Below are 14,331 nucleotides of genomic sequence, written 5' to 3' on the forward strand. Positions count from 1 at the left end.
TGTCCCTGACTAAAACAAATCTTGGTCAACCGGGAATTGTCTGTTTTTGGTCAAAAGCTATTGATAAAAAAATAATGTGTATTTTTCCATATATAGACCCACCCTATGTTTGAATAGAATTAGCTATATGTACGTTACTTGAGCATGTCTAATGCTTTAAGCACTGCGATTTGAAAATGAAGACACACATTACTAGAGGGAACCAGAGATCAATTCAGAGAGATCAATTCCACCAGAAGACAAAAACCTGTTCCTGACCCTCCTGCTTCTGCTGCATGCTGCTGCTGGCCTTATGCTCCGGAAGTTGCCGGCAATAAGCAACCTTTTACATTTGGAGTGGCAAGTTATCATACCATTTCTGGTATACCATCTGCGTGCCAGTTATGATTTTCATGGAACAGATTCATTTCATGTGTCATGTGGTTATTCAAAATGATAGCTAAATGAAAACGATACAAATATAAAAGTAACTTCTATTGCCATTGCCATTATGTAAAAAATTGCCCTACATAAAGCCATCAAATAAAAACATTGCAGCCTGCAGGTAGAAAATATGCTGATAAAAATGAATATCCTATAAATCCCATTGGATATGCATGGCCTGTCTGCAAGGAACTTGAAACTATTAACTTGGTCCAGCCAAAAGCTCCTGCTAGCAAACTTTCAACATTGTATAAAATATTCTGGGCCCTCAGAGTTTCAGGTGGCAGTGAGCTCCCGGACAGACAGACACAGCTGTAGGCTATTTGCCCAAGGGATAAGAAGTAATTAGGTAGGCCTTTTTAATGACGTTTCACTGGATCAGAGCATTACATTTTTTTCTCCATTCATGCTGAATAGTTATTGAAAGGGAGAGAGCTGGAAAGATTTTTCAAATAAGCTAGGTTGAGGAACTATTCTCATTGGATGTAAAAACAGACTTGTTTACTTGATGTTTGAGGTGAAGAAAAATGGTGAGTTAAGACAATCAGAAATAGTATCAGATCCCCAAATGGGCACATTTATAAGCCTACATTTGCGCGCAGGCCAGGTAGCCTAGGCCTACTTCTATGCGTAAACAGGTGCGTGTTCTTACTCAAGACTGACAGGAATGCTCCTAACAAAAGACAATTAATACTTGTAAATGGAATGAAATAAACCCAAACTTTTTTCTCACAAGTGTAGCCTAGGTTGTGCGCTACGCAAATAATGTGTCCACTCCTACAAACACAATGGTAAGACTGTAATAATAATATATTGAATGCATTAACAGAAATTGCCGTAAAACATTGCCAAACAAACATTGTAGATTGGAAATTATGGTAATTAATGTTAAATGTACCACTGGTGATACTGGTGTGCCATCCCCGCGGCATCCACAATGGATTAGTCCTCTCAGACAGGCCTGAATCCAACAGGTGTCTCGTGGTGCCATATGTATATTTTTTTATATATATTTTTTTTACTACTTCACTAAAATAATCTTAGTCGACCAACAGCCTATCAACCAAACAATCGAATAATCGACAAAATGGGGTCAGCCGTAGCAGATTCTGTTGAAAAATGTTTCTTAAAACTTCTTAGGGATCAAATCCCGTTAACGGGATCGATTTGACAACATCCGGTGAAATGGCAGAGCGCCAAATTCAAATTAACTTACTATAAATATTCAACTTTCATGAAATCACACAAGCAATACACCAAATTAAAGCTACATTTGTTAATCCAGCCAACGTGTCAGATTTCAAAAAGGCTTTACGGCGAAAGCAAACCATGAGATTATCTGAGGATAGCACCCCACCAAACAAACACATGACATTCATATTTCAACCCGCCAGGCGTGACACAAAACTCAGAAATAACGATATAATTCATGTCTTACCTTTTAAGATCTTCTTTTGTTGGCACTCCAAAATGTCCCATAAACATCACAAATGTTCCTTTTGATCGATAAATTCCGTCGTTATATATCCAAAATATCTATTAATTTGGCACGTTTGATCAAGAAAAACCCAGGTTCCAACTCGCGCAACATAACTACAAAATATCTAGTAAGTTACCTGTAAACTTGTTCCAAACATTTCAAACAACTTTCCTGATACAACTTTAGGTATTTTTTTACGTAAATAATCGATAAAATTTAAGACGGGATAAACTGTGTTCAATACCGGATGAAAACAAAGTGGAGCGTGCTTTCAGGTGACGCGCCTCTAACAAACAGTACACTTCACTCCACCCTCGTTCTGAACTGCCCTACTTCTTAATTTCTCAAAGGAAAAACATCAACCAATTTCTAAAGACTGTTGACATCTAGTGGAAGCGATAGGAACTGCAAGCAAGTGCCTTAGAAATCCAGATCCTCATAAAAATCCCATTGAAAAGAGGGTTAGGGTTAGTGACCTCAAATATATTTTTTCCTGGACAGTTTGTCCTCGGGGTTTCGCCTGCCAAATAAGCTCTGTTATACTCACAGACATCATTCAAACAGTTTTAGAAACTTCAGAGTATTTTCTATACAAATCTGCTAATAACATGCATATCCTAGCATCTGGGCCTGAGTAGCAGGCAGTTTACTCTGGGCACACTTTTCATCCGGACGTGAAAATACCGCCCCTAGTCTTAAGAAGTTTTAAGTGGAAGCCAAAGGAACGAAACATGGATAAACATATCTGAATTTGTACAATAGAAATTATAATTTCAAACTGTTGGACCAATGATTACACCCTAGATCAGCTAGATGCAGGCGAGAGTGTGCAAGGCGGTATAGAATGTGCCACTGTCTATCACCTTGATTACTCTCATTTTTCTTTCTACCTGTGCACCTATGTTGTAAACCAGGCTAGGTTGTAGCAACTTCATGGTGGATTTAGGGAAAATGTAAGTATCATGTAGTAGCCAATGTTACACTGAGCTGGGTGGAATATGAATGACAGTCATCCAATATGCTGTGATAGAAATAAGGCTGTGCTCATAAAAAAAATATTGCCCTCCCTGATCTTAAACGGCACCGACCACCACTACTGTTAGGATAGGGTTGAGCTGGGAGTGGACATGAGGCTAGGGTTAGGGTTAAGGCCTAGAGTTTATGTGACCTCGAGTTAATGTGATTTTGAGTGACATCGGGAGAACGGTTGAGACTAGAAACAAAATTTGTTGAACAGACACTCCCGATGAACGCAAGCCTACATATGACCATGTGCAATTAATTATTCACAATAAAAATTTGGTCCACAGTGAACAAGGCTTTTCTTTCAAAGAAAAGCATTACCTACAGCCCCCACATAACTATGACGGCCCATTGACTGCGATTGAGCTAGCTAAATATCTGAGGCTGGCATCCGACCCTAACCCGCTAATATAGAAAATGTGCTGTAGGCTACAGTCAAAGACGACATGACCATTTTTTTTGACAGGGGGGGTACATGTATTTGATCGTTGATCGTCAACTTGTCTATAATTAGATACATGCAGCTTCTCATCTGTCATTATATGTTGCCCTAGAATAATGAAATAGACCTTTGCTCACCAGAATAATATCATAAATTAATAGAATAAATGGTTCAATCAAGTTGACATCGGTAAAGTTTTCTCTGTCATCTCTGCTTCGTTTGCAGAGCAAAGCCGTTTAAGGACCAATGAGAAAATGTAATTACACAAAACAAATTGAAATATATTCTGTTCTAAAATTTCCAAATGACATCATTTTGACCAGTTGTAAGAAATTATAAAGCTGTAAAAAATGACACAACGTGTTTCTGATAAGATTTCAGGTTGACTGCATGGTGCACATTTCATGTGGTTGAAATACTATCAGCTTCTATGAAAATTATTGTCACGCCCTGGCCTTAGTTATCTTTGTTTTCTTTATTATTTTGGTTAGGCCAGGGTGTGACATGGGTGATTTATTGTGTTCGTCTTGTCTAGGGGTTTATTAGATTAATGGGGTTGTGTTCAGTTTAGTTGTCTAGGTAAGTCTATGGTTGCCCAGAGTTGTTCTCAATCAGAGGCAGGTGTTTATCGTTGTCTCTGATTGGGAACCATATTTAGGCAGCCATATTCTTTGGGTATTTTGTGGGTGATTGTTTCCTGTATTTGTGTTTTATGCACCAGTTAGGACTGTTACGGTTTTCACTCACGGTTCTTGTTTTGTAGTTGTGTTCATGTGTAGTATTTCTTATTAAAAGGAACCATGGACACTTACCACGCCGCATATTGGTCCTCCGATCCTTCTCGCCTCTCCTCTTCGGAAGAAGAGGAGGAAATCCGTGACACTGATAAAGATAGCTCCTCTACAGATGATCCTTAACTGGACATTTGCATTCTCTCAAGATGGTGAAATGAATAAATAATATTTCTTCACTCCAGTTCCCGAGTCAAAATGTACAGTTGAAGTTGGGAATTTGCATACACCTCAGCCAAAAACATTTCAACTCAGTTGTTCATAATTCCTGACATTTAATCCTAGTAAAAAATCCCTGTTTTATGTCAGCTAGGATCACCACTTTGTTTTAAGAATGCGAAATGTCAGAATAACAGTAGAGAGAATTATTTATTTAAACTTTTATTTCTTTCATCACATTCCCAGCTGGTCAGAAGTTTACATACACTCAATAAGTTTTGGCCCATTCCTCCTAACAGAGCTGGCGTAACTGTGTCAGGTTTGTAGGCCTCCTTGCTAGCACACGCTTTTTCAGTTCTGCCCACAAATTTTCTATAGGATTAAGGTAAGGGCTTTGTGTTGGCCACACCAATACCTTGAATTTGTTGTCCTTAAGCCATTTTGCCACAACTTTGGAAGTATGCTTGGGATCATTGTCCATTTGGAAGACATTTGTGACTGATGTCTTCAGATGTTGCTTCAATATATCCACATAATTTACCTACCTCATGATGCCATCTATTTTGTGAAGTGCACCAGTCCCTCCCGCAGCAAGCACCCCCACAACATGATGCTACCACCCCCGTGCTTCACGGTTGGGATGTTGTTCTTCGGCTTGCAAGCCTCACCCTTTTTCCTCCAAACATAACGATGGTCTTTAAGGCCATTATGGCCATTTTTGTTTCATCAGACCAGTGGACATTTCTCCAAAAAGTATGATCTTTGTCCCCGTGTGCAGTTGCAAACTGTAGTCTGTCTTTTTTATGGCGGTTTTGGAGCAGTGGCTTCTTCCTTGGTGAGCGGCCTTTCAGGTTATGTCGATATAGGACACGTTTTACTGTGGATATAGAAACACTTGTACCGGTTTCCTCCAGCATCTTCACAAGGTCTTTTGCTGTTGTTCTGGGATTGATTTGCACTTTTCGCACCAAAGTACATTCATCTCTAGGAGACAGAACACGTCTCCTTCCTGAGCAGTATGACGGCTGCATGGTCCCATGGTGTTAATACTTGCGTGCTATTGTTTGTACAGATGAATGTGGTACCTTCAGGGGTTGGAAATTGCTCCTAAGGATGAATCAGACATGTGGAGGTCCACAATTTTTTCTGAGGTATTGGCTGATTTATTTTGATTTTCCCATGATGTCAAGCAAAGAGGAACTGAGTTTAAAGGTAGGCCTTGAAATACATCCACAGGTACACCTCCAGTTGACTCAAATGATATTGGGGTGGCAAGGTAGCCTAGTGGTTAGAGTGTTGGGTTAGTAACCAAATTGTTTACAGACAGATTATTTAACATATAATTCACTGTATCACAATTCCAGTGGGTCAGAAGTTTACATACACTAGTTGACTGTGCCTTTAAACCCACTGTTCCTAGGCCGTCATTGAAAATAATAATTTATTTTTAACTTTAGTGCGTAGTTAAATCAAGGTAATAAAACAAAATGCCTATCAGAAGCTTCTAAAGCCATAACATTGTTTTGTGTAATTTTCCGAGCTGTTTAAAGGCACAGTCAACTTAGTGTCTGTAAACTTCTGACCCACTGGAATTGTGATACAGTGAATTATAAGTGAAATAATCTGTATATAATAACGTCCTAACCAACTTGCAAAAAACAACAATTTGTTATTAACAAGACACTTGTGGAGTGGTTGAAAAACAAGTTTTAATGACTCCAACCTAAGTGTATGTAACCTTCCAACTTCAACTGTACATTTGATATATGATTTTACTGCAAGAAAAAAATATAAATTCTGCAGGAGTTATGGGAGAGGATATAGACCTACAGTCAGTCTCCAGTCAGACTCCAGATTTCAGTTTCCATTTAACCCATCTGAACAGTGCAGTTGGCTACAGTTCCATTGACGTGCCAGAGGCGTATTCTAAGTCCCCGTCTTGTGAATGTCAAATGTGTATAGCATGCTACACAATCATCACACATAACTGCAACCATATTCTTTTACCACTTCCCAAACTCTCCATTTCGCAGTTTTTTTCTTGAAATAAACTCCGACATTGTCCTTTTTGCCTGAGTGGATCGCCAAACTTTTTTTACTAGTTCCCAAAAGTATTTGGAAATTGGCGTGTAGGCTATTTGGCACACATATGGTTAGGCCCTAAAGCTTAGGCTTACGCAATAATGCCAGATAGACAACAAAATAATTATAGAAAAACCTCAATGTAGCCTACAGATACACCCATCCTTTAGCCATACAATATTTAATTACCCTAACCTCGCTCACCCTTCAGATATACAGTTCCTTCGGGAAGCATTCAGAGCTCTTGACTTTTTCCACATTTTGTTAGGTTACAGCCTTACTCAAAAATTGATTCAATCGTTTTTATCTCCTCATCAACCTACACACAATTTCCCATAATGATGAAGCAAAAACATATTTTTAGACATTTTTGCGATTTCTGTTTTTTTAATGAATAATTACATTTCATAACTATTCAGACCATTTACTAAGTATTTTGTTGAAGCACCTTTGGCAGCGAGTACAGCCTTGAGTCTTCTTTGGTATGACACTACAAGCTTGGCACACCTGTATTTGGGGCGTTTTTCCCATTCTTCTCTGCAGATCCTCTCAAGCTCTGTCATGTTGGTTAGGGAGCACTGCTACACAAACGGGTTCAAGTCCGGGATCTGATTGGGCCACTCAAAGACATTCAGAGACTTGTTCCAAAGCCACTTCTGTTTTGTCTTTGCTGTGTGCTTAGGGTCGTTGTCCTGTTGGAAGGTGAACCTTCGCCCCAGTCTGGGGTCCTGAGCGCTCTGGAGCAGGTTGTCATCAAGGATCTCTCTGTACTGCTCCATTCATCATTCCCTTGATCTTGACTAGTTTCCCAGTCCCTGTTGCTGAAAAACATCCCCACACCATGATGCTGCAACCACCGTGCTTCACCATAGGAATGGTGCCAGGTTTCCTCCAGACATGACGCTTGGCATTCAGGCCAATCTTGGTTACATCAGATGAGATAATTGTGTTTCTCATGGTCTGAGATTCCTTTAAGTGCCTTTTGGCAAACTCCAAGCGGGCTACCATGTGCCTTTTACTGAGTTGTGGCTTTCATCTGTCCACTACCAGACAGGCCTGATTGGTGGAATGCTGCAGATATGGTTGTCCTTCTGGAAGGTTCTCCTATCTCCACAGAGGAACTCTAGAGCTCTGCCAGAGTGACCTCCCTGACCAAGGCCCTTCTCCCCCGATTGCTCAGTTTGGCTGGGAAAAGTCTTGGTGGTTTCAAACCTCTTCCATTTAAGAATGATGGAGGCCACTGTGTTCATGGGGACCTTCAATGCTGCAGAGATGTTTTGGTACCCTTCCCAAGATCTGTGCCTCAACACAATCCTGTCTCTGAGCTCAACAGACAATTCCTTCAACTGTATGGCTTGGTTTTTGCTCTGACATGCACTGACAACTGTGGGACCTTTATATAGACAGGTGTGTGCCTTTCCAAATCATGTCCAATCAATTGAATTTACCACAGGTGGATTATAATCAATTTGTAGAAACATCTCACGGAAACAGGATGCACCTGAGCTCAATTTTGAGTCTCATAGCAAAGGGTCTGAATACTTATGTAAATAAGGTATTTCTGTTTTTATTTTTTAATCAATTTGCAAACATTTGTAAAAACCTGTTTTGCGCTTTGTCTTCATGGGGTATTGTGTGTAGATTGCTAAGGGATTTATTTAATTTAATCCATTTTAGAATAAGGGTGTAACGTAACAAAATTTTGAAAACGTTAAGGGGCCTGAATACTTTCCGAAGACACCGTACCTGTGGGGACATCGGGTTATGTGTCAACCTGCACATCACTACCCTGTAACACTCACATTTTACCATTGATGGCAATGTATTGAGAAAAACGTCAGCTACTGTGACATTTTACCTTTTGCAAAAAAAGTGACAGGATGAAATTTTTCTATGATATCATGAATACAAGAAGTTGAATATTGCAATGAATTTGGAAATACACTTGGTAAGTATTTGAAAATACTCAAATACACGGACTTAAATACATTATGTTGCATTAACTCAGGTATTTGACAATAGTATTTTAAATAAGTATTTTTTAAAAATACATTCAAATACAATTTGGTCGACTATTTGGTACTTGTTTTGGGCTGTGTATTTGAAAATAAGTAAATACACAGAAAAAAAGCATTAAAATATGTAATACTCAAAAACACATGTATTTGAACACAGGTCTGGTTTGTGAACTCAGAGGTAAGCACAGGTCCAACTGAATGGATTCTGTCTTCTTATAAGCTTTACTCATAATCTTTACTATCACTATCAGACTATCTCTGTGTAAAACCACAAACATACTCTGCCTTCTTCACTAGAATACAATAGCCTTTTAAAATCTGAGGCAGAAGGCAGAACCACTGATTCCAGCCCATAGTGTGGGACAGCTAGGCTAGAGGCTGTTGGTCTGGCCCTCACCGGTGGAGACCTCTTCTTTCTGCTGGGCTGACGTGTGATGGGTCAAGCGTAGCCGGCTGTTGCTTATCTGCAGCTCCAGTCTCTGGGGCTCCAGGGACAGCTGGGTGGAGAGCAGTAGCCCATCTGGGTTCCATGTTCTGAACTGGAAACGCACTGTGAAGCCTCCTGAAGCAGACGGCGTGGCCGGGAGCGACAGGAAGCTGCTGCTGGAGCTCAGGAATGTGGTGGACACCAGCTGGGGCTGCGAGCACGAGAAGGTCACGTTGCCCTGGTGACACACATGGAACACAGTCTTACAGTCACCTTGCTCCGATCAAGATCAACTTTCAACATTTAGGGGTTAATTAAAAATCCTTACTGGCCCCCTTCTAGAAAGAGAGAAAGAAAATGTCGGGTATAGTACGAGACCAACAAAAAAAAGAGAGAGATAGAACAATAGAGAGAACAGTGGAATGAGATAAAATCAACTCTGTAGGGAGCTGGGTTACATGCCACTGCCAACCCCACTATGACTCCTAGGGACAGGAAGAGCCAGTACAGAGGACATGAGTTTCTGTACACAGGAAAAGGTCAGAGCAGTGTGGGGATGAACACATCATCGATCCTGGTGACATGGAGTGGCAGTGACATGGAGCACGTTCACCAAACCCTCCACAGGGACTCTTCCATCAAATCAACCAAACTTGATTTCACTATCCTTCTATTTCAATAGGCTGACACTAACTCACACCGAATCATTGATAACTTATTTATGCTAATGCTATTTCAGTGTTAGCGGATTTGTTGTTAGAGGTTAGGTGACACCCGTTGTGTATCACACTTCGTGTTTGGGGCTGTAAGACCACTGAGACAGAAAGTTTCTCAAGGTTAATATCCATTAAGATGTATCATTTAGGGGCTGCACAAGGCCCTGACATCTCCGAGAGGACTACCTTAAATAATGCAATTTACCTCGGGCTACAGAAGGTAATAATACCTCTATATTGAATGGATCACTGAATACAGCTCCTGCTCCAACTCATCACTGAGCCCTGATCTCATTCCAAAATAAGAACAGGAGAAGAAAATAGAAGACTATTCTCTCAGCTCTAAGTGGTTCTTGCCATGCACCCTGTATTCACATGGATACCTATCCGCAGTCTGTCATTTGTTATGCAACAACTGTTATGGTTCACTAGTTCTCTAAGGTTAGGTGTTGTTAACCTCCACTTCTAATACAATGGAGCATTATCACTTACATAAGTTAATATATTGGTAATTCAGCGCAAAATAAATGTGGCCTTGGCCTACAGTTTATGCATTAAAAATGAGTAGCTGAAAAGCTTTTACCACACTGTAGATCTGAGGCTTGCGTCGCTTGGCTAGGTCAATGATGTTGATCCCGTTGTAGTAGAGGTTCTCGATGCAACCATGGAAGTTCTTCCTCAGGAAGGTGCCAGGCTTACCTGGTAGTGGGATGCCCCCGAAGCTGAGCTTTGATGAGGAAAGAAGGTGAAATATATAAAGAAATAGAAGAAAAGTCCTACGAAAGTATAGTGTCAGGTGTCAGGTTGAAACAAGATGTCAGGTTCTAACGAGATAGACCAAGTATTATTCTTAATCTCACCCTGGTATTGGGGTGATGTGTTTTTCCTGACTGGATGATAGTGGTGTAATCTACTCAGACCTACTGTAAGGAAATATTATGGATGTTTGGATAGACACACCTCATAGTCCACCTCCAGAGAGTCTCCTTCCCCCTTGGTCCTGAAGTGCTGTGTGTGGGTGTCCACGGTGAGGTTGACTTGCTTGTTGAAGCGCTCGATGAGGACAGAGTGCCAGTGCTGGTCATCCAGAAGACTGCCCAGAGTGACCGCAACACGACCACTGCTGAACCGCAACCGGGTGTCATCTGAAGACAAAAAAAACAAATTGAAATTATAAGCATGGCCTTTTTAGGATTTAGGACTGGTCGGACACCACAGAGTGTGTTAACAGAGGCAGCTGTTGTCTGTGTGTGTTGTGCTTTTTCTCCAAGTTGTAAAAGCAAGCAGTTCAGAAACTGGCTACTCTTTATTTGACTGATGTTGCTGGCAAGATAACTGCTGTTTGACTCAACAGAAAGAAATATATATTTATTCCTTCAGTGCTGAGTTAGTAGTGTAACTGACATGTAATGTTAGCCAATGCATTACATGTTTCATCCCCTCTCGATGGAAGTGCTGTCTGAAGTGAATGAACTAGCTAGCTAGCTATTAGCTACCAAAGCCAGTTCAGCTCTCGGGTCTAGCTACAGTATCTGTCAGGTAGCAGTATTTAACAGTTCTTGTGTGTATGGGAATGTTTTGTGAAACAAAGGCTAATCTTGAGTTGATGGTTAGGCTACAGTCTGGGATCTGGGAATAATGGTAATTTGAATTATTGAACCATTGACTCTATTCTTGGATAATATAATGTATAAATGTACAGCAAGGTACTTCTTTGTCATGCCTCATCTGAGCAGGATCAGATGGCGACAGTGGTCTCAGCAGGATCAGGCAACCAGGGAAGAGCAGTCTGTGATGGCGTGGAGGTGAACTTTTGCAGATGCAATACTTTGTCTGTGCAGGAAACACTGGACAAGCCAGAAGCTTCAAAGATTGAAAAAATTTTAAGACAGTCTGACAAACCTCTAAAGATGAGTTCCAAATTGTATTAAGGGCTGATATAGAGACCACATAAATTACTGTAGTTTAATACCATCCATAGAATGCACTATATACCAGTGAACATGAATATAATCGACACAGAAATGTATGAATCAATGTACCTGAATCACAGGTTATTGGGCCTGTGATATGAATTACAGTGTCCTCCATATTTATTGGCTCCATACTCCAAAAGTTTGGATTTAAAAATCAAACAATGACTATGAAGTTAAAGTGCAAACGGTCAGCTTTAATTTGAGGGTATTTTCATACATAGAATGTAAAAAATGAGCAAACCCTGCCCACCCGGGGCACTGGGTCAAGCAAAATGAACCCACCCAATGGAACCTCTTCCCCAGATAAGACGTGTGGCTAGTACTTGCCCTTGCTCAGAAAATAGCTACTGTAGTGAAAATGGGCTTCCATAAAGTTGTTCAACAATCTTGAGCAGATGGCCAGGATATGGATTACATCTGACTACTTTCTACTTGGCCTGTCAACCGTCAAACCAGAGACAGGTGTGTTGTTGGTAAGTAGCTCAATTTGGTTTATAGCTATGTCCTTACTTGACAGGCTATGCTGCAATGAAACTAGGCTATTATGCTGTGATGTAACTAGCTAAATTAATAGCCTCTACCTGACGTGTAATGTAAGAGGAAGATTTGCGTAGCTAACGTTGCACCTGAAGACAGGTCTGAAGAATGGCGCTGAAAAGTATAGTGGCCGTTTTATGGGCTGCTGACCAATTCTGCTATTATGTGTGTTATTTTTGTACATAATGTTTCCTCCGTTTCCTATGACGAAAAGAGCGTCTGGACATCAGAACAGCAATCACTACTCTCAATTTGAATGAAGATCTCTACTTCAAAGGGTTGGCGGCGCAGGACATACTGATCACTCCGGACCAGGCCCTAATACCGGACAATCAGAAGAGAAAGAGACAGCAATGTAGAGGCCGACATGCGGGCACCCTGATGAAAGTACCCTCACTTCTATTGGCAAATGTACAATCACTGGAGAACAAACTGGACGGGTTCCGTTCGAGACTACCCTATCAATGGGACCTGAAGAACTGTATTATCCTATGGTTCTCAGAAATTTGGCTGAACAAGGATATTGTTAATATACAACTAGCTGTTTTTTCTATGTATCGGCAGGACAGAATGGCAGTGTAAGCTCAAGGGGGGTGGCGTGTGTCTTTGTTAACAGTAGCTGGTGCGCAATCTTTAATAGTAAGGAAGTCTCTTGGTTCTGTTCGCCTGACAGAATATCTCATGACAAGCTGTAAACCATACTATTTAACAAGAGTTTTAATCTATATTTTTCGTAGCTTTCTATTACCAGTCTATCTACCAACACAAACCGATGATGGCACTAAGAACCATCAAACAGACAAAGCGACAATACAGAACTATGATCGAATCCCACTACACCGGCTCTGACACTGGATGTGGCAGGCCTTACAAACTATCACGGATTACGAAGAGAAACCCAGGCGCGAGCTGCCCAGTGACGCGAGCCTACCAAACGAGCAAAATATCTTCTATGCTTGCTTCGAGGCAAGCAACATTGAACCATGCGCGAGAGCAGCAGCTTTTCCGGATGACTGTCTGATCACACTCACCATAACCGATGTGAAAAAGACCTTGAACAATAGAAATAGAAAAATGTCATTTTGGCTGCTCTTTTTTTATTATTACTCTGCCATTTTCTTGTTGTCATGCTCCCCTCTGTCCTTGACTTTTCCTAAATAAGTCTATACACACACTGTTGATGTTAGAATCTTAATATCACCAACAGAACTTGAGTTATAACCAGTTTACGGAGGGTCATTTTTTAAAATGGTTTTCCCCTTTGGTCCCTCCTTCTCCCAAGGGCCTGTTCCGCTCCTTCTTCCGACAGTTGAAATTGCAGTGACCAGCTGATAATCACACCGATAATTGCCTTGAAACTGAACTTAAACTATAACAAAACTATTTTCACACATATAGCAACAGAATAAGTAAATGTATTTTTTTATTTTCTTATTTCACCTTTATTTAACCAGATAGGCCAGTTGAGAACAAGTTCTCATTTACAACTGCGACCTGGCCAAGATAAAGCAAAGCAGTGTGACACAAATAACACAGAGTTACACATTGGATAAACAAACGTAGAGTCAATAACAAAGCAGAAAAGTCTATATACAGTGTGTGCAAATGTAGTAAGATTAGGGAGGTAAGGCAATAAATAGCCCATAGTGTCGAAATAATTACAATATAGCAATTAAACACGAGTGATGGATGTGCAGAAGATGAATGTGCAAGTAGAGATACTGGGGTGTAAAGGAGCAAAAGGAAAAATAACAATATGGGGATGAGGTAGATGGGTGGGCTATTTACAGATGGGCTATTCACAGGTGCAATGATCGGTAAGCTGCTCTGACAGTTTATGTTTAAAGTTAGTGAGGGAGATATAAGTCACCAGCTTCAGTGATTTTTGCAATTCGTTCCAGTCATTGGCAGCAGAGAACTGGAAGGAAAGGCGGCCAAATGAGGAGTTGGCTTTGGGGGTGACCAGTGAAAGTAAAGTATGATGTTGAGAAAGGAGAGAATGGATGAGTTGATGAGTGAGGGGAAGCAAATGATAATTATGTAATCACCAATTGTGAATGAAGAACAGGTTGGGCTAATCTATTGTATTGATCTATTACTTTATTTATAATCTTAAAATTGTAAGTGGCATGTATTCATGGATGCCAAGGTATGATATGATCCTTAACCAGCCTCTCAAAGCACTTCATGATGACATTAGTGAGTGCTATGGGGAAATAGTCATTTAGTTCAGTTACCTTCACTTTCTTGGGTACAT

General features: G+C 40.5%; 1 protein-coding gene across 1 annotated transcript in view; it reads right to left on the reverse strand.

Moving 5' to 3' along the window:
• The window catches only part of LOC110520175 (contactin-associated protein-like 5), a 119,712-nt gene that overhangs the window by 39,798 nt on the left and 65,583 nt on the right, over positions 1–14,331 (reverse strand). The window contains exons 6-8 of the mRNA XM_021597305.3: positions 10,522–10,706; positions 10,145–10,288; positions 8,816–9,083 (exon numbers count right to left, since the gene is read on the reverse strand). Coding sequence (XP_021452980.2) covers positions 8,816–9,083; positions 10,145–10,288; positions 10,522–10,706 — 597 coding nt within the window. The remainder of the gene's footprint in view (positions 1–8,815; positions 9,084–10,144; positions 10,289–10,521; positions 10,707–14,331) is intronic.

Source organism: Oncorhynchus mykiss, chromosome 3, assembly GCF_057628025.1.
Source record: "Oncorhynchus mykiss isolate SJ-2025 chromosome 3, ASM5762802v1, whole genome shotgun sequence".
Taxonomy (NCBI): Eukaryota; Metazoa; Chordata; class Actinopteri; order Salmoniformes; family Salmonidae; genus Oncorhynchus; species Oncorhynchus mykiss.